General features: G+C 52.4%; 2 protein-coding genes across 8 annotated transcripts; both read left to right on the top strand.

Moving 5' to 3' along the window:
• Positions 1-149: 149 nt before the first annotated feature.
• Positions 150-12,095, top strand: LOC126050193 (protein Wnt-11b-like). 6 transcript variants are annotated; one of them, XM_049827768.1, is made up of 9 exons: positions 150-298; positions 690-1,563; positions 4,507-4,622; positions 4,903-5,022; positions 7,277-7,707; positions 8,152-8,387; positions 8,844-9,121; positions 9,780-10,072; positions 10,844-12,095. In XM_049827768.1, exons 6-9 carry the CDS (start codon positions 8,240-8,242, stop codon positions 11,016-11,018), a joined length of 894 nt encoding a protein of 297 aa, XP_049683725.1. In that variant the 5' UTR covers positions 150-298; positions 690-1,563; positions 4,507-4,622; positions 4,903-5,022; positions 7,277-7,707; positions 8,152-8,239; the 3' UTR covers positions 11,019-12,095. The 6 variants fall into 6 exon arrangements, 5 of the variants coding, with proteins under 5 accessions (XP_049683725.1, XP_049683724.1, XP_049683726.1 ...); XM_049827767.1 differs by lacking the exon at positions 150-298 and having other exon boundaries at positions 310-1,563; XM_049827769.1 differs by lacking the exons at positions 150-298; positions 690-1,563 and having other exon boundaries at positions 4,407-4,622.
• On the top strand, positions 12,087-24,918 carry IGBP1 (immunoglobulin binding protein 1). Of its 2 annotated transcripts, XM_049827758.1 has the most exons (9): positions 12,087-12,176; positions 12,261-15,198; positions 15,762-15,877; positions 16,855-19,148; positions 19,338-19,649; positions 21,642-21,837; positions 22,860-22,945; positions 23,993-24,105; positions 24,388-24,918. In XM_049827758.1, the coding sequence occupies exons 4-9, from the start codon at positions 18,853-18,855 to the stop codon at positions 24,531-24,533; spliced, it is 1,149 nt and encodes a 382-aa protein (XP_049683715.1). In that variant the 5' UTR covers positions 12,087-12,176; positions 12,261-15,198; positions 15,762-15,877; positions 16,855-18,852; the 3' UTR covers positions 24,534-24,918. The 2 variants fall into 2 exon arrangements, with proteins under 2 accessions (XP_049683715.1, XP_049683714.1); XM_049827757.1 differs by lacking the exons at positions 12,087-12,176; positions 12,261-15,198; positions 15,762-15,877 and having other exon boundaries at positions 18,768-19,148; positions 24,385-24,918.
• The last annotated feature ends 822 nt before the right edge of the window (positions 24,919-25,740 follow it).

Here is a 25,740-nt window from a genome sequence, read left to right as displayed (position 1 = left end):
AAGAATTTCGCGGTCACTGGCTGGCAGCTATCGCTCCTCGAGCTGCCCCTGCCTGGCAGGGAGAGCACTCCTCATCCTCTGGCTTTAGACAGAGCATAGGTTAGCCGAAATCTCCCAACTCTGTTATAAGGTAATGCAAGATAACATGCTTTAGGCCGTTGTGAGGCGTGAAACCATCAAAGCAGAGAACGATATTTTCCTCCCTCTGCCCGGCAGCTCCTGCCCTGGGTTTCACCCGACCAAAGAGCTCAGGTAAATCCACTTCCATGCGCAGAGAGCAGCAGAACAGCTGCTGAAGGTATCGTTTCTTTTAATTTTTGCTGATATTGCTGTAATATGCATTCCCAAATGCAGCTGATCTCATAAACCACTGTCATCTTACCATAGCCTGGCTCCCCACGGCTGGGTGCCTTTTACGTGCTCCTAGCTAATGCGGCATTTGCTCTGCGGCTTTGGGATGGGACAGGAGGCTGGTGGCGGCGGCTCATCCCCATGTGTCACCTCCAGGACATCAGCCTCTGTGTCCCTCCCGGCCGTAGGGCTGTGCCACCACTGCTTTCCATTATCACTCACTGCCACAGCCTCTTCTGCATGACTCAACAAAACTCCCCTGACAGCTATTTCTAGCCTAGTTAGTGAGGTCGGGCGTGTTATTCATGACACTTTCTTCCTCTCTGGTGGGGCTCCAGCCAGGCTGGGACCTGCCACCAGCTCTCCAGCACGCAGACCTTCAGCCAGAGGAGACTCTGGCAGGGGACAGAAGGGAAACGCAGCTCCCAGCATCTCCCCTGCCTGGTGAAGTCCCGTACTGCCTTCTGCAGCATCGCTTGCCCGGGTTGTCCCGAGCTGCTGGGGACGGGGTGCAGATCCCGACACATGTTCTGCAGCTGGATCCCCTCAATCCAGCTGTTCCCGGGCCCTGGGGACAGGGCGTGCTGCAAAGCCTGCTCTGGGCTGCCTTGGCGTGTGCTGCCTGCAAGAGGACATTGCTACGGCCGCAGGCAGCCCTGGTCACGGCAGCCCGTGAAGTGTCACCAGGTGCTCTGTCTGTCTCCTTACAGCTTGAACCCACGAGCAGGTGTAGACCCACGGTCCCCGGTCCCAGCTTTGGGGCGCTGGAAGGCAGCATGGTGCGTAAGCTGCTCCGGAGGAGATCAGCTGGCAGCAGCGAGTCCTTGCCGGTCCCCGTCACCCCCAGCCTGCTTCTCAGTATCCGTCCTGTGGTGAGGTCACCCACTCCACCGCTACCTCGGAAAGAGGAAGGAGGACGGTTTCGCTAAAGGAAAGCAGCCCTCTGCAGCAGGACGGTCACCTGGCACCCAGGGTGACCCTCACCAGCATCCCCAACCTCCGGAGGGGACGGGATGCTCCCGGGTGCCCGCCTGCAGCAGGGATCTCGTCCGCAACCTCTGGGACACGGGATGGAAGCTGGCCAGGGAGCACGACCTGCCTCCTCGCCGAGACGTCAGTGCCACATGACGGCGTGCCGCAGCCACCTGCGTCACCACAACCCGGCGTTGTCACGGGCAAAAGGATGTGGCTCCTCACACGGTCGGTCAGTCGGTAGGTGAGCGTGGGGTGGGGGACCGGCAGGGGCTTGAGGGGACACGGGACACTCTGATGGCGGGGGAGCCCCGGGGAAGGTCCTCATACGAAGCTGCTTCTCCTGAGCCTGGAAGCCAGCTGGGAGGGTAGATGGGGAGGGGTCCCCGTGTGCTTACGCAGGTCACAAACCATTCAGGGGCATTTGCTTTGGCCCCTGTCCGAGTCCCAGTAGTGGGAGACACAAACCTTTGGCCATCCTGGACAACTATTTGATGTTCCTGCGCTAATTAGCTTAATCCCAGGAGCAAACTCCGTGTGCAGGCAAGCCCCGACCCAGCAGCAGGTCTTCTCCTTGCCCCTCCTGTGAGCTTCTCCTTGAGCTTTCCCCTCCGGGCTGTGGCCCCAGGGCAGCCAACACCAGGCAGGCAGTTGGGGGATGATATTTTCCAATGTTCCTCCCCGCTCCTCGCCTGCTCCCCTCTGGTCTTTCCCTCTGCTCAGCACCTGCAGATGAAGCCCCAGCAGCGCGGCTGCACTTTCTCCCCACGGTGGCTCTCCGGCGCGGGCAGGCTGGGGAAGGAAAGCCATTCTCCTGAGCTGGGAATCCCCTCCTGCCCTCCTTCTTCCCCAAGAGAGAGCCTGACACGGAAGAGGAAGAGGTATTTTTAGCACTTGCCCTACGATTGTTTCAAGGATTGAGCTAAGAAGAGGAATTGACATCAAATGAAGGATTGCTTTTTTGCTTTAAGAGGAAGCTTTTTTTTTTTTTCCTACTACTCAGTCATTGCAAAACTTTTCTGTGAAAAGGGATTGGTAAAAATCACCTTTTGTAGGAGGCAGCAGGAGACTGGCGTCAGAAATCGCTGGACGCTGTTCCCTACCCTGGCGCTGGCTCCTCGTGCCCTTGCCCAGCTCCCACAGTGACCTCGCATCCCAATGGAAGGGGACAGGGTGGTACTAAGCCCCTCTGCCCCAGCACTGGTCACAGCTCCCAGCACCTGCGAAGCTATGAGATGCCTCCACCTGCCAGACCGTCCTCGCACACGTCCTCTCTGCATTCCTGCTCTCCAGCAGCTTTTCCTGACTGTTGTCCATGGCTTCTTCTGAAGCCCCTGGGAACCCAGGTGCTCTTGCCTGCCCAGCTGCATTCCAACCCCAGTATGTACTGGCTATGGCAACCCGTTTGAGATCCTCCAGGTCCCAGAATAAGACGCCATCCACACCTTGAGGAGTTTGCCTGAAAGCAACATGGATAATAGGGGAAAAAAGTGCCTTGCTGCAATGTGAGACTTGCCAGCACCAACACGACAGGCAGGAGCATGGTGAAAGCAGGTTCTCCAAGGACCCGAAAGGGAGATGGTGGCCCTTAAAAGCAAAACCACTGGCCAGAAGGTGGCAATATCCCCTCTCCTTTCTGGGCCTGACACTGTGCAGAGCAGAGGAGGGATCAGCCCCTTGTGCCGGGGATGGGTCCATTTTGGTTTGGAAGCTCTAACCCCACTCGGACCCACCTTTGGATTGAACAGCTCGGGCAACGGCAGGACGATGCTCCATGTCCCACCCAGGTGGTCGGGCATCCCTGATGTCCATCTCCTGAACCTCAGCCTACGCTGGCCATAGTGGGTGCTGGTGTTGTGAATGCCACAGCACCTACGGTCACAGGGTGTTTCACGGGGAGGGGGGGTTGCAAAGCCCTGCCTCAGGGAGGAACAGCCCCAGGCACCAGTATATGCTGGGGCCACCCAACTGGAAAGCAGCTTCGCCTAGATAGCAACCCTAGACCTTTCCCCCCCCCTCCACCTGCACAGAGGTGGGCTTGCACTTTGCCCACCTTTGTGTCTTGCTCAGGAGAGATTAGGGGACTGCTGACCTTCCTGACCCTCTTGTCTGAAATCGTCTGTCGTAGGGTCTGTTTGTGCTGATGGTCACTTTTTAAATCATTCCAGAAGGATTAGCATCTCCAGCAGAGCCTGCGTTCCTACCGAAACCTCCTCATCCCTCAGCAGAGATGTGGCAATGGGACAATTTGGAGCAAAGCAGCTCCTCCTGGCAGGCTGGATGCAGGACACCTGCTGCAAAGGAGTCCAGGGCAGAGTGTAACTGGAGGGACTGGAAGCCACTGGAGGTCCTGCGTCCCTCTGAATGGTGTCTGAAGAAGGAGGTGTCTCGTTAGACATGACCAGCACACAGGATTGCCTTTGCTTGGCAATTCCTGCCTTGCACATGCTTGGTGAACCACTGCCCTCCCTCTGCCCACTGAGCACATGATGCCCAAAAAAGCACCCAGGCACCTCCCAACACTGACAAAAGCAGCTTTTCCTGGTCAAAAAAATCCTAATCCCTCCAGAAGCTGTTCAGATTTCCCCGCAATGTCCCCCTCTGGCCCAAGGCATTTCCCCATTCCCCAAGGCTGAAAAGGGAACTTACAGAGAATATGATTTCATAACATCAAAATCCTCGGGGTTAGAGTGAAAGGAGCGCTTGGGCTAGCACAAGGGAGAAGCGTGGACACCGTATCTGATTTGGGGTCAACCTGAGAGAAGGATCTGCAAAAGCCATGATTGAGAAGGTGAGATGTTCAAGAAATACCAGGGACTTCCAGAGCACAGTGAGTACCAGCAGAACCAAACTGACTCAAGAAAGGTGAAAGCCAAACTATGTCGCTGCAGTGAGACGGGTCTGACTTCGGTCTTTTACCAAAGACAATGGATAACTTCACGGCAAAGGACGCCAGCTTTACCCCGGGGCCGAAGGAGTCTCGCAGCACCCAGCTGTTGGTCATACAGCAGGGCCCCAGGCACCCCAGGGTGCTGTCACCCTCTCCTGCACAGCACCAGCATCTGGCCCCAACAGTGGGTGCTGCTTCGTGGGGCTTTTCTACCTCAACCCGCAGGGTCCTGTGATGCGTATAAGCAAAATCCATCATGCCGGGGACTTAACAGGGACTCTCTCTCCTTGCAGAGCCCTCGGTAGAAGGGGACCAGGTTTGGAGACTGGGTTCATCTCTGCCACGTGCCACCCGGGACTGGAGCCAGAGAGAGTTTGATCTTACAGGGGACGGCAGTACCAGGGCTCAGGTACCACTGGGGCAAAACAAACAGCAGCTTTCTTCAATAGCAGGGATGCTAGGGGAGACATTGGGCTGATGAGGGAGCAGCTGAGTTCAGCTGAAAATCCAGGGGCTTTCAGAAAACTGAGAAAAATGTGAATTGCATTGTGGAAATGGCCAGGGTGCTTGAATTGTGTCTGGGACCATAAGGAAGCCTAGGGAGTGAAAGATGCTCTAGGGACTGCCCAGGCTGAAACAGCGTGGCACGTCCCGATGCTCCCTTATCTCCTCCTGGCCGGTTTTCCCAGGTGAGCCCGCTCCTGCTGAACATCCTTCCCACGGAGGCCGGTGCGTTGCCAGCAGATCACATCGCCCCTGCGGACGGATGAAGTCTGCCCAGATGCCTGTGCTCGACCTCCCTGCAGGCTGTGAGTTACCCATCCCACAGCTGGGGATCACAAACTGCTCTAGCTAGTGTCTGACTTGCCCTTACATCTTCCTCCATGGGGCAATAATTGGGGCTGGAGAGGGCAGCAGAGGGGCAGGACCTGCCCTGATGTCCCACAGGTGCTGGAGGACTCTGGGGTACCTGATGCTTGGTCTGCGGTGGTTGGAAGCAGCGTGTGCTACAGGAGAGGGTATGCTCGTTGCTACCTTAGCCCGTAAAAACAGGCAGACTGTTGTTATTTTAATCAGCTTAGTCCTCATTTTAGAGACAGAAACCAAAACACGGGGTTTGGTGTTTAGGGAATATAGACCTGGGTTATCCCTTGTCCTCTCCAACAGGGACTCCGCTTTCTGCAGCTGGGAAAGCACTTCCCACCCTGGAATACTCGGGCACAATTTTCTAAGTACTGGTTGCAGTGAGAAAAGGTTCCTCTTGCCCTAAACCAGGGATTCCCAGCCCAACAGTGCCAGTGTTCAGCCAGTGGGATGTCGAGAGCAGGGCAGGCTTCCTGCTCAGACCACTCCGAAGCAGAAATCCGTGGATAGCACTGGCTGGCCTCCACGTGCCCTCTGCAGAGACATCCAAGCTGTGCACCCCGACGAGCAGCTCAGCAAATTTGCTTTTGTCCTGTATCTTTCCTCCTCCTGCTGAAAAATCATTCCTCAGCTGACAAGAGCTTTGGAGCCCTTTGGTGTCAGTCCCCGGGCATCAGGGAGAGGAAGGTTAATGGGATCAGAGCCAGCCGATTCCAGGGACACTGAACACAGCATCTCTTTCTTTTCTCTCTGTCCTTTAATTAAGCCTCACGTAACTCTGCTTGGGATTTGGGAGTGACCTCGGCGCTTTCCTAGCAGGACCCTTCCTCACGGGCCACTGCTCCGGCACAAAGCACCTTGGCCTTTTCATCCCAAGGGAGTAGTTTGGGAAGGTCAACAATTCAAGCTGCGTGTCCTAGTTTTGGTGCACGTGGTAGCAAGTCAAAGGGAGGTCACGGGGGATACAAACCAACCACCCAGTTACGCGCTGTAAAGGGAAAGCACCTTCCAGTGACAAGGGAAGTTGCACGGTGAGGGAGAAAGTGAAAGCCCAAAGTAGAGGTCTTCAACCTGTGACTGCTTCCAAAAGAAGCTGGTGTCAGCTGGTCTTCTCTCTCAAATGTCACCTCCCACTGTGCGAAAATATCAGCCCACCTGGTTCCTGCAGGTCTTCATAGCAGCGAGGTCGCACTTTTGTTTTTCTACTTAAGGAAGGGAAAGATTCAGAAAAAAACCCACCCTTGTGACAAGCATGTGCAAGCCATGGAAATGTCACACCAAACCACCCCCTGTCCAAGCAGGCACTGTTTTCCTGGCTGAATCATTTCTGCCAGCTGTAGTCTGGTCCCTGCAATGAAATGGGCACTTCTGCAGCTGATACCTGTGCCCGGTGCTGTCTCACGGACATGCACACACCATTTTGCCCACAGCACCGGGCAAACTCCCCTCTGGGCTGTTTGTGAAACAGCCAGTGGACTTTAAGCTCATTTTCTTGGCCTGGAGAGGCAAATTGCTGTGGAAGCCAGTTATGCTGTTTTCAGGAGCCTGGAATCAGCAGTACACATCAAAGCATTAGTCCTGATCTGGAAAGCCCAGCAACAAAGTCAAGGCAAAGTCCTTTAGCTGTCCCTCCTGTCCCCGTGCACTTTGGGGTGCTGAAGGCAACAGAAAGCCCAATGCCAACTATGGACTGGGGTTTGCAGCGCTGACAAGCTAAAGACAGCCCCATGCTGAGTTAGATCCTGCTCTGACCACATGTTTTCTAATGGGCGCATTCAGTTTTAGGGCTGTTTCTCAAGTTTGCGTGGGCAGGGCTGTAGAGCGGAGCGCGGCGGAGGGAGCCCTTGCACTGCAGCCCAGCACCTTCCTGCAGCGGGGAGAGGTTGCTTTAACCCCGTCGTTTTGAAATGTGCTCGTGGGCTGCATGCCAAGAGCCCTTCCTTCTGCTCCCCCTCTTTCTCTGCAGTTATGAAACCCCCTAGCAGCTGCCGATGCCCCGACTGAGCATGGGTCGGTAAGATGGTTTGTCTGTAGGAAGAGGGGCTGAAGCTGTGAAGTCTGTGTCTAGGGGCAGGATTTCCCCACATTCAATGAGCTTCAGTCCCAGCGCAGCCTTTGGCTGGGTCGTCTCCAGGCTGGTGAGACCAGTGTCCACACCCTTGATTGACACATATACATCTGGAGTCTTGGTTATTGCAGAATCCTGGCTGTCCTCATGGGTCTCTGGAGAGAGAGGAGGCAGATGGCTGAGACTTTCACTCTTTCTGGGTCAAGTAAAATGTATTTTTTAAACCTCCTTGCAAGGAAAATAAGAAAAAAAGCCAGAAATTACTATAAGCCTGTGCCAACCCCATCTGTCCTTTACTAACATCCTCCCTTTCTGATTCCTGCCAGCAGTTACAGGGATGAGTTTTTACATGCCCAGCAAAGACCCATATATTTGCTTTGTGATCCAATGGCTCTCCCAAAGACGCCAAAAGCGGAGAACACCACGGCTCCGGCATCGGGGCCCCCTGTGCCCAGCACCTCTACGCCAGCCCTTTGCAGGGTGACGTGCCAGACCCGATGCCGCCCCCCAACTCCCCGAGCCCCTCCGTCCTGCAGCGGGTCATCTCTTAATCGCTTCCCAGGTGCTGTTTCAGGGATGGTGGCTGCTAATAACAGCTGGACCCCCCCCCTCCACCCCCACCCCCTGCCCTAAACCGCTGTGAATGGCACCGAAACCGCCTTTGTTCCCCTCCCCGGGGGGGGGAGGACCGTGCTGCCTGCAGCTATAAAAGGGGGCGGCTGCACCGAGCAGCCCCCATCCCAGCTCGGGTCCCAGCCCCAGTCCGGGTCCCAGTCCCGGCCATGGGTCACCCCACCACCACCGCCGTGCTTCTCTGCCAGCTGGGGCTCACCGCGGCCATCCACTGGCTGTGAGTAGCAAGCAGCCCCATGGGGGGGGGATGCACCCCCTCCCAGTGCCCCCCTTTTGGGGTTCCCCCCTTTTGGGGCTCCCCCTCTCCGGCTGGGTCCCCGGAGGGGTGCCGGTGGTCCCTCTCACCCCATTGATACCCATCCTCTCCCCGCAGCGGGCTGACGGAGAGCGGCAGCGGGGTGGCCTGGAATGAAAGCCACCACTGCCGGCTGCTCGCCGGGTTGGTGCCGGACCAGTTCCAGATGTGTCGGAGGAACCTGGAGGTCATGCACAGCATCGTCCGGGCCGCCCGCCAGACCAAAAGCGTCTGCCAGAAGACCTTCGCAGACATGAGGTGGAACTGCTCCTCCATCCAACGCGCCCCCAGCTTTGGCCCCGACCTGCTGAAAGGTAAAGGATGCTTCATCCGCTGTGTTCATTCTCCTCTTTCTGCCCCACGTAGCTTTCCAGGCAGGCAGCGCTTTACTTTAGCGTGCAGCACTGCTGTTCAGCTGATGGGTGTCAGTTTTGCCTTAGATACCTATTTCGGAGAATGCTGGCTGCTATCACACTGGTGTTAATCCTGCGCAACTTAGATCTGCAGGAGATGCCAGGCGGTAACTTCCATTTCAAACAAAAACAGCTGCTAGAGGCTCCAGAAAAAAGGGGGAAGAGGTGAGGACATAGGCTGTATACTGACAGCGTAATATAATGGGTGGCACGGGTTAAAAATACAGTGCAAGAAAAACGCCTGGCCTTGGTTTTATCCTATTGCAAGAAGAAAAATCCCCCATTTGCACTGTGAGACCTTTGAGAGGAGCGTTTGGCTGGGCAGGGAGGAAGGACATCTCCCCCTCTTCTTCCCAGGGACCCGGGAATCCGCCTTTGTCTACGCCCTGGCTGCTGCCGCCGTCACGCACTCCATCGCCCAAGCCTGCACCTCGGGAGAACTCCCTCTCTGCTCCTGCGGCTCCGTCCCCTCGGAGGTCCCCGGGCCGGACTTCAGATGGGGTGGCTGCGGGGACAACCTGCGCTACGGCCTCCAGCTCGGCACCGCTTTTGCTGACAGTCCCTTAAAATCCAGCAAACTGGGGACACAAGCGCTGAAGGCCATGCATCTGCACAACAATGCGGTGGGCCGGCAGGTGGGTACGGTGCCCACCACGGATTGCTGCAGCCCAGCACACCTTACAGCAGCCTGGTGGGCAGAGGCGCCTAATGGAAGGCGGTGGCCTCCGGCCAGGCTCTTGGGATGCTGTCCTTAAGGTCAGGAGGCAACTAAACGGTTAAAACAGAGTTACAGGCGTTTGCAGAGACACCCCCCACGGCTACCCACTCCCCCCAAACATCCCTGCACCTTTTCCACACCTAGCACAAGGTATTTGCCACTTCACACCAGTACTTCCAGCACTTCTTTCCACCCCTCCGATGGGAGCAGAGGCCCGTCCTGCTCCGCTCCAGCTGGGCTTCCCAGCCCTGCCCAGAACTGCGGGGTTTTGTGCTTTCACGCGCTCCTGTTCCCCAGGTGAGGACGTGGCCAACCTGCACCCGTGATGGCTAGGGAAGCCACCAGCCCCATTGCAAGCTCCAGCAGGGAATTGCCCAAGGGCTGGGTTCTTATCACAAGGGGACCGAAGCAGGGCCGAGTCCTTGATTGCCCCATTATATTCATTTAAAGGTGGCAGTAAGCAGCTGAGCTCTTTCGTCTCCTGAAACTTCCCATGGATGCTCTTTGCAAATCAATCCCTAGGGTGGGTACCAGGAGAAAGCAGAAGGAAATTCATGTTTTCCTGTCCTCTGCAGGTGCTGAGTGACTCCCTGGATACCAAGTGTAAATGCCATGGTGTTTCAGGCTCCTGCTCGGTGAAGACCTGTTGGAAAGGACTGCCAAACCTGGATGAAATTGCCTCTGACCTCAAGTCCAAGTACCTGGCAGCCATCAAGGTGACCCACCGGCTTATAGGGCCCAGGAAGCAGCTGATACCCAAAGAAATGGACGTCAGGCCAGTGAAAGAGACGGATCTGGTTTATCTCAACAACTCTCCTGACTACTGCACACCGAATCTCCACCTGGGGTCTCTGGGGACACAGGACAGGTAAGAAACTGCTGCAAATACGCTCTAACTGAGCCTCCCATTTTATGAGTGTCTGTACCACTGGGTTTGAGAGCCTGCTCCGGGAAGCTGGTGTGGATGAGCAGATGTGGACACCACAGGGACTGCTGCGAAACCTTGGCATTTTCAAGTCCCAAGGGCAGGAAGGCAGATGTCATTCTAAAAAGGCAAGGGAGAGCCCTCACTGAGAGTCCGTCAGCTCCACTCTCCAGGACAGGATCCATCCGGTGGGGAGTCAGAAAGGGCGATACAGCCTCTCCCTGCAAGCCTTTGGGTGCTGCCTGCCAGTAACCAGGAGACGGTTCAGCAGTCCTCGGAGTCCATGGTGCTTCCCAGATGTCTCCTTTCCGGATTAGCTGCAGGGTGGCACGGGGGGGAGTTTTTAGAGAGATGGGGAAGGCTCGTTTGAAGGCTGAGCCAGGGCTGCCTCAGGGCTATGACTTGCAATCCCTGTTAGATTTAGCAGTAGCAAAATTTCCTGGTCCTAACCATCCGCCCTTCCTTCTCCATGGGAAGTTCCTGCCCCCAGCGTGATACCGAGCGAGCGTGCCCAACCTCAGCCGCAGCTGCTCAAACGCTGCCGCAGTAACGCGAGCTGCCATCGACCCCAGTTTGCAAGCAGACCCGCGCAGCTCGTTGCCTCCCGCTATGGGCAAGTAAGCTCCGGGAGGAGGCCAGGGCAGAGAGCCGTGGGTGCCACGGGTGGGCAGGTACGCTCCCTCAGCTCCCGCTTGCGCATCCTCCTCTCGACAGGCAATGCAACAAGACCTCCGTGGGCAGCGACAGTTGCAACCTGATGTGCTGCGGCCGCGGCTACAATGCCTACACGGAGGAGGTGGTGGAGAGGTGTCACTGCAAGTATCACTGGTGCTGCTACGTGGTGTGCAAGAAGTGTTGGCGGAAGGTGGAGAGATATGTCTGTAAATAACACCAGAGGTGTCACGGCAGGCGGGAGGACTCTTGCATTGGTCTCCTCCGGGGCACGGCTGGAGACCCAACGCCAACCGCAAGGGATGCTCTGAGCTACGGCGAGAAGGCGGCTATGCGGGAAGCCTGGACTCTCGCATTACCATGGCAGACCTCAAACTGAGAGATGCCGGGAAGCCTAAGACCAGAGGCCGACCTCTGTTCCATCTCTCCAGAGCAAGACAAAGGGCTGCCCTCCTGCAGCTGATCGGGAGTGTCCAGCCCTCTGTCTCCAGCTGGGGACCAACCATTTATCACTCCGCATGCACAGGCCCTTTTCTCCAAGGGTGAATGGGGACCCTGGGCTGCCATTGTCTCTTTGCAGGAGGTTTCTGACAGTGGCCTGAAAGCCAGGAGTGATGGATGGGAAGGGGGGTAGACAGTCGTCCATTGGGAGAAGGCTGCAGGGGAAGAAAGCTGCTTCGGGTGAGGGGGTCATGGGCAGCTCCTCTGGGGACAGGTTTCCACTGTGGGCTCACCCAACACCATTGAATGTTCCTCCTCGGGGACAACTACTGGTCCTGTGCCCTTTGCAGCATCTGAAATGAAGACACAGGCTGGGACACAGGCAGAACCAGTTATTGCTCCAGGAGACAGAACTTGTCGATCCTCCCCATGACCTGCATGGACATCGCCGCTGCTCTCAGTGATGACTGATGACAGCAGACAGATCTAGGGAGAGGAGTCGTCCCAGAGGCTGCCAAAGCAGGGCAGCATTGCAAAACTGCACCCAGCAGTCTTGTATTAACAAGGCAGCCATGGCAGCACTGTAGCTTCTGCCCTCTGGGCTTGTGGTGGAGGTGGAAGCCCACTCAACGTGTGGCATATTCATGGCTTGTCCTTCCTGCCCCCTCTTTTAGACCACTAAGATCTTCAGCCCACTCCTTCCACCCCCTTAATACCAGGTGTGCTGGCACTCTGGCCTGGAGAGAGGACATGACTCCAGGGACCTAGGGAAATAAGAAGGAACCTTTAGTCTCTGTACTTGCTGCAAGTGGGATTCTGGTGTGTGTTTTTAAAATAAATGTATTATACTATACCTCTCTGCGGCGTGTTTCCTAGGTCAACCTCCTTTCTCCAACTCCTTCTCAGCTGGCCACAGAGAAAGCAAGGCTGTAAGGTGAGCATAAAGCCCCGTGTCCGTACCCTTACACGCAGCAGGGGACCAGTTCAGTTTTAACTCTTCCTGCGTCTTTAATTACAGCTATCTGTCAGCCTCAGCTACTGTGCACATATGGAAAACCTGTGGGAAGCTTTCTATCGCCTGCTTCCTCAGGTCTCTCACCAGCCAGCAAGGAATCCGGCTTCCTGGGATTCAGTGCTGGTGGCTGGAAACTGAGGCAGTCCGGGCTCATTTTCTGATCCTTGTGAATGTGGGCTGGACTAGTCAAGAGCACGTGTGTGAACAGCAAGGAGTCAGGAGCCAGGGATGGGGGCTCTGATGGCCCCCCATTTCCCGTAGTACGGAAACTAAGCGCTTCCATGGGATAAGAGCTTCCCAGTCATGCAGCCTTTGGGGAGAAAGGATGAGTCTAAGCCCAGAGGTGCTGAGGAGAACCCGCAGCACAAGGAGGACAGGTAAACAGGATGGAAATCCTAGGGCAATTTCCTGCAGCTCATGCCACGACCTAGAGACTCTGGTGGCTTTGCGTGCGCCTTGGTTTATTTGTGGTTTGCATTGAATGGAGTTGGCCTCGTTCAGCCCTAAGTCCAGCTGTACGATTACTCATTTCCATATTCATTTAATCATTTTTAATAGCCTCTGCTGGGTCACGGAATCAATTCATGAGCTTTTATTGTAAACCGTCCCCTCCACTTAATGTGCTCCAGGTTTCTGTATTAACAGTGAACGACAGCCGAGAGTCAAAGGTGGCTTGAGACAAGCCTGGGAGCTGGAAGTTGAAATGCTCAGGGGTGAAGCATATGCTCACATAGTTAACCAAGCGAGTTAACTATCATTATCAGTTGTTAATGTGCCATTGACTTGATCTAGCTGCTGACATCTAGCCTTCCCAGAGTGACAGTAAAGCCACAGCTTGCAAGGCTTCCCTCACAGCTGCCAAAGGCCAAAAAGCTATCTGGAGTTTGTCTTTTAAAATGCAATTAGGGGTTAGCCACCAGCATTCCTCAGAAAAGGGAGTCTCCAGCAGCCAGGCTGCAAAATAGCTGCAGTTTCTGTGTCCAGAGCCAGGCTGAAGCGGGGAGGTGATGCAGGTACTTAATTAGGAGGATTGCTTAAATACCTTCCCTATAGCCACCTCGCTGTGCCTAGCCAGATCAGAGGGAGGTGAAACCGGGAGGGGCTGTGAACTCTGCAGAGCATTGCAAAACGAGCTGGTGAGAAAAAAAACAGGGGAAGGATCTTGTGGAGTGAGAGATTCGGCCAGGAGGGTGGGAAATGTGATTTGCATTTGGTAACTACAAACACACATAGCCTGGGGTAGAGGAGAAGAGCCACAATAGCTAGGAATGCCCCGGGGAGATGTCGTGATCCCCTCCTAGAGAGGTCCCATTTGAATTTCTGCCTGGGAAAAGGCAGGGTCAAGTGCTGAATATGCAGAGCCCTCTCCTTCCCTGGCTTCTTGCATCTTGACTGCAAGCCCAACAGGGAAGAGCTGGGAAAGGACTGGAGGGGTCAATCAGCAGCGAGGACCTTGGGCTCCGTTTGTGTCCTGCAGGAAATTGGAAAGCACTGTAATTAGTCGAAGGGTGCAAAGGGTCAGGCTGGCGGGAAGGACGATGGTGGGGAGGTGACAGCCAAGTGACAATGCTGAGTGGGAGGTGGTGTAATCTGGGCCCATACCTGGATTTACCAGGCTTGTGAGATCCGCTGGACTGGAAGAGTCTCCTAGAGCAAGGCAGTCGGCATCCGATGATGGATCCAGATGGAATAAACCCTGTGCTTGGCCCCACGGGTTGAGGAGATCCATCTGACTGGATGCATTTTCCCTCTCTAACCCTGCTTGGACAGAAAAGCCAGCAGGAAGGTGCCAGCAGAACACGGAGCTCCTTCCCACAGCCCGGGTTAGCACAAGCACCCTCTGAGGTAAAAAGATGGGAAAACTCAGACCCGATATCACCTTCCAGTGAGTGGCTTCCAGCACGAGTCACTGCAACACTCTGCCAGAGAAATCAGTGCAAGAAGGCTTTTGTCCAACCCTCTACACCTTTGCTCCCACCCCTAAACATCTCCACGTCTGACAGATAGCCCTTCAGGACCTGAATAAACCTGGGCAAGGACAGTAGCAGTGTCCCTGAAACCGAGAGCATCTCTGTAACAATTGTGGCTTTGCAGCCCTTCAGACACTTCCTCACGCGTTTCTTTTGCCCTGCTTTCACAATCGGTCCTCTCCAGGCTGCGGTAGGCTGCTGTCATTACCCTCTGCTTCACGAACCCTCGCCGGGCTCGCTGCTAATGTGACGGCTCTACCTCTTTGACTTTCCTGTCATTAGCCATTTTTCCTGATGTTTTTGTGGCTTTTTGTTTATCTGTCTCTCTGGAAATGAGACTCCCCGGAGCTGAATTCTCCATGGCCATGGCAGAAGTCTTTCACTTTCTGGTGCTATGGGAGAGATGGCTGTGAAAATGGCTTGTGTATAGAAGAAAACCATCCCTCTTCATGAAATGTGGTGAGAACCAGGCAACGGGTTTGCTCTGAAAAGCCTCCTCTTGGTTACTGCTTGACTTTTAATTGGGGTTTGAAAGGAGTAACGCTGGTATGAATGTGATCGTTCCCTGCTGGTTAGACTCGTGCAGAAAATGAAGTCTGGAGAAAGGCAAGTGATTTTCATGGACTCTTTTGACTTTGCTGCTAAAGCACTGATTACTTTTTTCCCCTTTTATTTCTTTATTCATTGAGGGACGCTGCATAACTTATTCCAAGAGGATAATCTGAGCAAGGGCAACAAGCTGTTGGTAATCAAGTAAGTGTTTTGGAGGAAGAATGACTCTGTGTTCAAGAACACGTTGCGATATTTCTTCCCTACAGCCCTGGATTGCAGCTCGGACTGGAGCATGGGTCAGGACCTCCACCTGCTTTTTGCTTGTGCTCTTCACAAAGAAAGCTGAGCCAGTACAAGGAGAATGTACGGGATGTGGCCGCTGCCTGGGGGCTCAGCTGTTGATCAACATCTGTACTGCTGTAAATATTTGGGGGATGTTGCTTTGACCTTTGGGATGGTTGGTGCCTACACTATCACACCGCAAGACACAAACATGAGTAAACACTTGTATTTAAGGAAAAACCCTTGCATCTCTGTTCTCCTTTATTTCTGGGGTGTTCAGCAATATCATGATGCCCTAAGGATGACAAATAATAATAGGGATTGTCCTTATGGGGATCTTCAGCTGAGGGACAGGGACAAATCAACATAGGTGAGTAACAGCCATAAGACCAGAGGGGGAACTAGGCAGCAGACTGAGGGCCCTTGGGCATAGCTTGAAGGACAGATGTGGCAGTGGCTGTGTGAGGTCCAGAGGGGAAGCAGACCTCCATCCCTCCTCCTGGGCTGGGCAGGCTGGCATCCCTTCCAGCTCTGAAACCTGTATTTCAGCAAGTTGATCAGTCAGAGTGCAAAAAGTCCCAGACACTGCGGGTTTGTGGCATCCCCATCACATCTGCAGGGACCAGGAGGAGTGTGGTGGTGTTTCTGAGCACCCTCATCTCCCTTCACCAACCTGTATTTCTCTCTCTCGCTTGCTTAGAATCATCCACATTCAGTGTGGGCAGAATCCTGGAGGCTGCTCACGGTGGACTTTTTGAATCGCCTTTCTGCCAGTGCGGAGAAGGTGCCATGGCCGCCCTGTTGAATCACTAAATAGTAAGTCTCTTCCCTTTGTGCATCCCTGGGGACGCTGCCTCCAAGGTCCATTAGAAAGTGAATTAAAGCAGGGAGGGAGCTGCAGAACAGTCTCCTCTCCAGAGCAGAAGCTGCTGTGGGCCTGTGAGCCACCCTGGGGCTGCCACCCAACTGGGCTTTTCCAGGAGCATCCTCCCACCAGCCCAGAACTGGGGCCGTACAGATTTTGAGGACTTTTTCGGCTTGTGTATGTGTCAGCTGTGACCACGGTGCCTGTGCTATGTGGTGGAATAAGGAATTTCCAGGCATGCTTCTGTCTGGCTGGAGCAGCACTCGTGTCGTGTAGGACAACATGCAGAAGCTCTGGTACCTTCCAGGAAGACTGGATGTACATATAACATGCTGGAGCTCCTTGGAAGCACCAGACAGGCCTTCTGGATGTGCATGGCCAGATGTTCTACACATGTGTGTTAAATGCAATACACCGTGGCGGTAGGTTTTACTACCTGTATAATGGAAAACACGTGAGCACATTTCATGCCTGGAAGTGGAAATGTAAGAACCCTCCAGAAGCTGAGGCTGATCACTAGACATTGACTTTATGCTGAAAACCTACCACAGAGAGACACCTGGCAGAACTGGGGAGTGGGAGAGACTGATCCCCAGCTTGCCAAAGCTCCAGGAACTGCCCCTTTTCACATGCAGTGGGACTAATCACAGCTACTATTCCTGTAGTCTCCAGCTTGAGGCTCATTGTGGTGTGAATAGGGACTTGCTGGGTAATTATGCCTTCCAAAGAATAATTTATTTTTTCCTTGTGTTGAGAACATTAGCTCTGTAATTAGAAGGGGCAGCTCAAAAAACCATGTCCTGCCAGGCAGACCTCAGGCAGGAGGAGAACAACATGTGCGGGTACGTGCGGTTTGCTACGCTGGAACTGAAGAGCTTACTGTGGGTGATTCTGGTCACTAACCCTTACTCATTTCATGCTCCCACAGTGTAAATGAAACCTATTCTTGACCGGTTGGGACAGCAGATTAAAAACAAGGCTGATTAACTTCTAGCAAGCAGATTCAAGAGCTTCCAGCCAGCTAACCCACTCGGCTCTTAGAGGCAAAGCCTCCTCCATCTCAAAGGAAACCTGGCCTCACACGGATTTCCTATTCTCTTGGTCTAGCTTGCCTTGTGAGCCAGGATAATGTGCTGCTCAAGGCCTGTCCTGTGCTGCCCCTGACAATCTGGGTGAAAACTGCCTCTCCTACACCCTCCGGTTTTAAGGGGAGGGTAGGCGGTCTGAGACCCCACACTCCATCATCAGCCTATTTACAATTACTTGGAGAGCAAGCCTATGAACCTGCCTGGCTTGCTCTGAGAGGTGAAGGCTTCCAAGGAGAATGCCCTAAGGAGATGTTTGTTAAAGATTAAACAGAGATATCCTATAGAAAGGTGATCTGTGAACTGCTGAGAGAGTCTCTCAGTAACACAAAGGATAATGCACGGGAGGAGTTCACCCTAGCAGTCTCTTTTGCTCTGATCCTTAAAAGTGCTGCTGAAATGTTGAATCTTAGGGGTTACAGCGGGTGATGATGTGATAGGTTTTAACTGTAGCTTTTAACTAATATATATGAAGGGAAGCGGGAGGATGCTGTATTGAGAGTGATATTGCTCTGATGAAAGTGAACTGGTTGTAATTGTTGGAGATGCCAAAGCATCTTCTGCTAGTGAAGAACAAACAGCTGTAGATTCCTGGCCCCATTCCACTTCCAATCATTATATTAATTAATTTTCCTACCACCGGACACAGCATTGTTCTTCATCTCCTGCCTGGCATGCAGGAACAGCACAGAATGACACAGTCAACTCTTGACATACCTCACACTACCGGCGCCTGCCTTTGCAGCCTGAGCAAAGCAGTCACACAGAGGGAGGGTGACGGGTCAGTGACGCCACAGGGCACAGCAAACGGGGACCTAAACCCCAGCTCCTCTGGTTTTTATGAGTAACTTTTTATCAAGCTGTCTCACGTAGGTATGAAGAAGACAGAGTAAATTGTAAACTGACTCACTCTTGGTGGCTGAGTGCTTCCAGCTGGCCCTGAATTATCCTTATAGAGTATACACATTTCTCATGTCTAGATCAATTACCTGCATTTTTAAGGGATCCACATCAGTTCCTAAAAGCTTAGCTTTAACCCTTACCTGCCTTATGCCCGTTTAAATTTCAGAGCTATTGGAAGAAGGGACTTAGGAGCTAAATAAAAAATGAGAAAGGCTGCTTATCCTTACTTTTGTCACAAAAAGAATACAGAGAAAAGAAATGGAAGGCGTTGTGCTTAAAAAAAAAACCCTGAAATGTAGCGCTACGCTGCTGAGCGTTCACGCTGTGCATTGCATGCTGCCGGGACCATCTCGTCGGATCGAGGTCTCAGGCTGTGCGGCGACAGCACAAGCCCGTAGTGAACCCAGCTGGTGTCCTAAGCCTAAATGTCACCCGGGCTCTGCCAAGAGCAGAAGAGGACCCTGCCTCTCACCTGCCGGCCCAGAACGGAGGATCTGCCCAAGCACCCAGGGCAGGACAGGCCCCCTCCATGACCTGCACACCTCCACCAAGGGCTCAGGAGCCATTTCAGTGCCATCATGCCCTCCTCGCCCCTCTCGTTCCCTGTTCTGGAGGGGGGAGGTGCACACTTTCTGTCAGTTTATCTAATTATGCTCATCTGTGCTTCTTCGTTGGGCCGCATCACCGCTACGCCTTCCCCAGGAGCTCCCTTGGCAGGCGCTGGGGAGGCCTGTGCCTCGGCCAGGAACCTGCAGCACAAACTTTGGGAGCGCTGGACGTTATGTGAGGGACCGTGGCCCCGCCGAGCCTCGTAGAGGTGACGCCACCCGCCCGCCACGGGGGTCCCCGGGCCCGGCCGGGGGCGGCGGGCCCAGCCCGGAGCCCGACGGGCCCGGGGAGGCCTCGCCAGGCCCTGCCTCCGACCCACCCCTACCAAGATGGCGGCGCCCTCCCTCCGCCCTCACCAAGATGGCGGTGGGGAGAGCGGGAGGGTCGCTCCCGGCCGACCCGGAAGCGGTTCTCCGGCGGTGCCTTCCCGGCCCAGCATGGCGGAGGGGGCCGGTGCGGGGCCGCGGCTGGCGGAGTTGCTGGCGGTGGGCCGGCGGCTCTGGGAGGAGGTGGAGACCGGCACCGAGCCGTCTTCGGGAGCCCCGGCCGTGCAGGATAAGGTGCGGCAGGGGCTGGACGCCTTGCAGCGGGCGGCCGCCATGGTGGCGCAGCTGGACCTGTTCAGGTGAGTGGAGGGCCCGGGCCTGGGCTTGGGCCTGGGCTTGGGCTTGAGCCTGGGGCACCCACCGAGGCCGTGGGAGGGTCCTCCGAGGCTTCTGCCACCTCCACACGGGCCGCGGCGGAGCGGGCTGGGCTTGGCCGGGCCCAGGTGGAGCGGAGCGGGAACGGGAAGGCTCATCTTTCCTCCCTGCAGCGAGAACGAGGAGCTGGAGGAGATCGCCTCGGCCGACCTGAAGTACCTGCTGCTGCCCGCCTTGCTGGGGGCCCTGACGCTGAAGCAGGTCGACCTGAGCAGGAGGCTGGAGCACCTGGAGAGTGCTCGGGCCCACTTCTGGCGTTTCCTCAAGCTCTGCAGGAGCTACAGGCTGGGCAGCTTCCACCTGCCCCCCGCCACTGCCAGCCCCTCAGCAGAGGAAGATGCTGGGAGCCCATCCCCGGGGGGACCCGCTGCCACCCAGCCTAGCCTGGTGGCCATGGCGTCGAGTAGGCAAGCCAAAATTGAAAGGTAAGCTCTTGCTTTGCGGTGTTTACAGGCTTTCAGGAATCAGTTTAAGAGAAGGGGAGAGCCTCTGGCAGTGCGAGACTGTACGGACAACGACTGTCAGGAAAGAACTGGTTCCCTTGATGCTGGAATACTTTGGTCATTAAACATTCATTTTAAGATACGCACCGCCTATTACTTAATGGTGTTGACTTGTGCACAGACTGGAGAGACGCATTTATGTCTTTAGTCTCTAGTCTTTGAAGAACTGCACAAAAGTTATTATGATTAGTTCTTTAATCACCACTAACTGCATAAAGCCACCCATGTTGGAAGTTACCTATTGATGTGCTTATTAGATCTTTAAAAAAGAGGTTCTTGATGCCTCTTTGTCATGCTTTAGTTAGGGATTTTGACAATCAAATTGTTGCTTATTGTGGTAGCACTGAAAGGCCCAAGCTGGGCTGGAGAGCTGTTTAAATTGCGTGAATACAAAAATAAGATTTATATTCTAGAGAGTAACCTAACTCAGATGGGTTTGGGATACTAGAATACATCAGGACCTTTGGGGTCAGCACAGCAAAACCTTTTCAGCATGGGCTGCTTGTCAGCAGTCTCAGACCTGCGCATCACCTCCCAAGCGCGAGTGAGTTGTCAGTGCCACAGGTAGGGCTTTGGTTACGCCTGAACTCCCCTCTTGCTGAAAGCTTGTGTTTGCCTGTACCGTGACTCTTTCCGCTTAAAGACAAACAGGAGGTGCCCGCGTTGTGAGTTCTGTCCAAGCAGGGGTTTGTTTTTTAGAACTTTATGCTCCTTGGCCTTTCAGCTCCCGTAGGTTTCTAATCCTTGGTCCTTACTATTCGTTCAGGTGGCACTGTAACTGAAGGAAGTGGGACACAAGGATTTAGCCTGGAACTTACTATATAGGTAGTTTTTCCCCTTTAATAACTAATTCCTGAAAAGGTCAAAAATTCCAGAAAGCCAAAACTATATTAAAAAACGACCTGCACACACACAAACACCTGAGACAGGAATTGGAAAAGTGTTCTAATCTGCCTTATAAGCAGCTTCTTGATATCTTTGTGTCATACAGAAGCAACTCAAAATAGCTATTACATTGGTTTTCTCCATGAAGGAGCCAATGAGTTAAAGTCCTGTTTTCTCCAGGAGATTAATGTTGCCAGGCTTGCCTAATTTTACCTGGGAGGCTTAATTTTCAAGGATTGCATGGAGAAGAAAAAAATAATTGAGAGAGGCGCCTCTAAATTTAAATTGTCTTCTTAAAGCTGCCTTTAACAGACAGGAGGTACTTAAATTACAACAGCAAACCATCATGACCTCCCTTTTTATATACAATTTTCTTTTTAAATACATGAAATCATGTTAAACCTCTTACAAAGAGTAGTAAAGGTCCTATGTAATGTCTAAATTTGAGTTGACAGGTGGAAGTGATGGGGAAGATGAGAGGAAAAGATCTTGGTCCTGCATGTATGTATATAACTGTGCATTTTCAAAGCCTTTTTTAAGAAGATTGGAACTCCTCTGATTTCTGTAGTTCTCATTTGTCAAAAACCTGTCAGATGAGGTGGGGAGATGGATGCCCCTGCTTGGTGTTTTGCTGCTTGCTTACACATTATTAGAGGTCATCACTAAATGACAACCAGTGTGATCTGGTGCTGCCAGTGCTCCTCTTCTTCACAGGTACATTCCTGTACATCTCTCCTTCTATAGGACTCAGTTGTTAAATGAGCAGGTCCTCCTCACATAAAGAATTTGTCAAAGATATGAGGAGCTGTATGAATAACTGGGATTTGTGTACCCTAGTGAGCACTGGTCAGCAACTGGCACCTCTGTGAAGAGCAGTTACAAGGGGATTGGGGCAGGAGGTAGCTCTCTAACTACATTTATTTGATTGAATTTCAAGAAATAGGAAATTGTTTCTTTTAGAAAACACTTTATCTGGGCTGGGCCAGAGAAAGGCTACTTAATGATCTCATTTTGTTCTCTTTGAGACAGATATAAGCAGAAGAAGGAACTGGAGAACAGGTTGGCCTCTATGAGAACCTTTGTGGAGAGCGGGCAAGCAGATGAGGATCAGATACGGGAATTTTACATACTACAAATCCAGAAATGGATCAACACTAGTCTGGAGGAAATTGAGAGTATTGACCAAGAAATGGTCATCTTGAGGAGCAGAGGTACAGCGAAACAGGTATGAGATCTCTTTTGAACTGCAGGTCCCATGGACTGTGGATAGTTAGGCCTGATGATAAGACACTGTTGCGGGTAAATGAACCCCAGAGGAGTTCAGTAGCAGAGTTACACAAGTTTTATTCTGTGAATTCTTGATTGAAATTTTGCTCAATCACAGCACAAGCAGGTGGGGTTTGGTTTAATTCTGAATGGGCAGCGGTCTGATTTTTGTATTAGTTGCTGTCTGCTACTACCACATGTTCTAGACAGTCATGGCTTATGAAATGCTAGAGCATTGAATATCAGAGCTGAACTGGTCTGCGTGCAAAGGCTTTTCTCCACTTTGCTGGGTTCTGCCAGACCCTTAACTCTATAAAGAATTAAGTATGTTTGTAAAAGAAGAGAAGACTACTGTGATTTCTTTCAAACCTACACTTCTGGTCTACAGTGTGTCCAGATGTTACAGAAAGAAATGCCCATTCTGAATGATGAAAGTTTCTCACAGACCTGCAATTCCTGTGTAGAATAGTGTTTCTGGGCTTTATGTTACTCACCTAAAATATCTGTCTAGAAATAAAAAATCATAACGTGCTGACATAGACCACAGTCCAGCTTGGTTGGCAGAGCCGGTCGGTGCGTTCATTATTGGTGTTGCAGAACTTTGCTTTTCTGTAGCGCCCTGGGTGATATCATCGGGAATGATGAGCTCTACTTGCTTCAGAACGTACTGTGCTTGATCCCTGGGAAAAATAAGCTATATTTCATGCTTTGATCTGAGCTGATCTGGTTTAGCTCTGTCAGCTTTCTGCTTTGATCAGAGCGGGTGTAACAAAGGCACCAAGAGAAGTGATTTGTAGAAGCTCACAGATGGAGTTCATGATTTAAACTGGATTAAGGCCTGAATTGTCCATCTTGGGATGTTGCTCTGACAGCAGAGGCATTTCTCTGCTACAAGACCTTTAATAACTTGTTTGGGGTGGGAAGCAGAGAAGGGGATTCTCATCTACACGATTATCTTGTGACTATTGTTTGCATCTTCAGCCTTCAGCACCACCACACGGTACTTCTCGGCAAGTCAGGGCTCCATTGAAACCTTTCATTCTTACCCGGGATGCTGCTCAGGCTAAGTATGTTGTTTTCTGATAATTTAGACACAGTATGAGGCAGTGCTGTGTTCTCACATCAAGCCTAAGATACTCTTTCAAATGCAGAAAACCAGTCATTACCTTCAGGCAGTGTGTCACGTCAAGATGGCACGTGTTGTGCATCTGGGCAGGGGATGGGGGAAATGTTTAATGCATTTCTTGAACTTTCTCTGATTTCTTCTGTTACCAGCATGCTGCAGTGTCTTGGCTAATGCTCTTTCCACCTGTTGGGATGGCAGAAGAGGAGATCGTATTAAGCAAATATTACTGTGTTAGTTTATAGGCCACGTGCTTGCTGTTTGGTAGGCTGTGGAGAGGTGAGGCTTATCTGCCCCTCTAACCTCTATGTGATGTAACAGTCTTCACTGTTAAAGAGCCCAGCAGTGAAAAGCACATGTGGTCTCTTAATCTAATGTAAAGTCTGGAAGATTTCAGTGAATTCAAATAAGTCATCTTAGGGGCTGGGAAGATGTGATACCTGCCAGAGAATCATCAGTCCCAATAATACAGTTTTTAACTCTAAGGCTTTCCCTAGGTTATCAAGATCTTAACACTTCGTGGCACCGTGAGACTCTTGCAAGGAATTTGGCAGCTGAAGCACAAAATGGGATAGAAACCAGATTTCTTGTCATGCTTTTGACATTATCTGCCCTGAGCCTCCCATATATCCATTTAGCCAAACTGTGCCTAATTCAATTCCCAGGGGCCTCCTTGGCAAGCTGTGCTAGCTAGCACAGAGTGTCCTCCTTTGGGGTGGAGAAGTGATTCAAGGTCTTTGGACTGGAACAGTCCTCACCTTTCTAAACTAGCAGGACAAACTCTTTAAATGCTGTTTTAGCTAGGTTACTGGCCAGTCTGTTGCCTGAAGGCCAAGGCTGTAGAAATACGTTTGTTGTCAAGCCCTCCTCGATAACATGGCTTGTACTGTTGGTACAAATTGGGTGACATAGTAGTTCTTTGCGTGGTTGTCTATGTTTCTGCTTGTAGTGATGTAAAGTGCCTTCTTTGACTGTCTGTCTCTTGCTGTAGAGTGTTTGGTGCTGGATATCCCGGCCTGCCTACTATGACTGTGGATGACTGGTATGAGCAGCGCAGAAGGCAAGGAGTCGTGTCTGGTCAGAGTGCACCGCAGAGAACACCAGGTATGGAGTGGCAAAGCAAAGATTGGAATAGAGAATTGGGGGAGCCTCTTGAGGGGGAGTGGGAGTGGGGATGTGATGAGGCTGTAAAATACCCACTGACTGAGGAAGACTAAGAGCTTAAGACTTTATTAGGCTGTGAGAATAACTGGATCGCTAGACTGCTCTTTGGCAGTTCCTGCTTTCCGTCTAGACTGGCTCCTGGCAGGGCTTCTGTTTTGAGAACTTGATTAGGGATCTTCCACTGTCTTACTGCCCCTCACTCCTGTTCTTGACCTTCAGCAGGTATAACTGATGAAGAGTTGCAGAAGCAGCAGCAGGAGAAAAAAGAGGAGGAGGATGATGAGGAAGCTCTTCAAAAAGCTCGGAACTGGGATGACTGGAAAGATACACACCCAAGAGGCTACGGCAACCGGCAGAATGTGGGCTGATGCTCTCGCTGCAGAGGGAGCAGGGCCTGGAAATCCTGTAAGAGTTGCCTATGTCCTGGAGATATAGGAGTAAATACACTGTACATATGTGGAGGTATCCGTGGCTTCTCTGGGAGGCACTGAAATCAGAGGAGTAAACACGACAGTTTGCTTTGGTTTACATTAAATGTCAGACTGAGTGCACTGGTCATGTACAGTGATACCACAGAGCTCCTGTCAGGTGGAGCTCTTTCTGAGGGGTCAGACTGCCTCTGTTCTCCCTGTCGGAGGAAGTCCTTGAGAGAAAAGTACATGAATTTGGAAACTGCTCTTTGTATTGTGGGTGGATGTATTTATTTTTTTCTCTCTATTTTAAGCAAAATAAAATCTCATGTGCTGCCTAGTTCTTGCTGTGAAAATCCCTTGCTCTTTGTCCTAGGCTCTTCCAGAGCAAGTCTGTAAGGCCGGTTTCCAGCAAACAAGGGAGTTGGGGATGGGAAACAGGCAATGTCAGATGGTCAGGATTTTTTAGCTGAGGCTTCTGAACACACCAGCTGCACCAGGTGCAGTGCTCACCTCATCTGTGTGCAGCCAGCGGTACCAGGGGCCTTTCCACAGGCTCATCCCGCTGTTCCTTCCAGAGCAGGCTGACTGAAGTGTTTGCGATTTTTTTTGTGTCAAGTAGATCAGGTATTTCGAGGGCAATGTCTTGAAGTGCTGATATTACACATAGTACAAATGCCTTAATAGAAACATTTGTCCTCTTGCTTTGTGTAATGTGGGGTGTGCATGGTTATAGCATACATAACGTAATGCACAACATGTGTGTACTGGGGACCCTCTCGTGGAGCCCTACAGGGGCCAATGCTGGGACAAATGGTGCTGTATTCAAAAGCAAAGTAGTGCACTGGTTCTCAGTGTGCTTTGACATCTGCTTACAGAATAACCCTGAAGGGGTGAAAACCTTTTCTGGATTCCTCTGAAGCTAGTTTAAATAGCTGCTGTAATGCGTAGTCCTGAACTTGCTGAGGAGAGAGGGCATGACTGGTCTGCTGTACCTGGCACTGACCTGGTGTGCAGCAAGCATGTTACTGGGCAAGAAAGTGAGGAATCATGGCTGGAAGCTCTGGAGTTGCCCAGCGTGGGCTGGCAGCTGTGACTGCAGTTGTTCGAAACCTGTTAGAAATGTTGGGATAAAAAAACAAACAAAGCATCACTGCTACTTGCA

The sequence above is a fragment of the Accipiter gentilis genome, chromosome 24, assembly GCF_929443795.1.
Source record: "Accipiter gentilis chromosome 24, bAccGen1.1, whole genome shotgun sequence".
Lineage (NCBI taxonomy): Eukaryota > Metazoa > Chordata > Aves > Accipitriformes > Accipitridae > Astur > Astur gentilis.
Note: the sequence above shows the minus strand (reverse complement) of the source record. Positions and strands in the feature narration are given on the sequence as shown.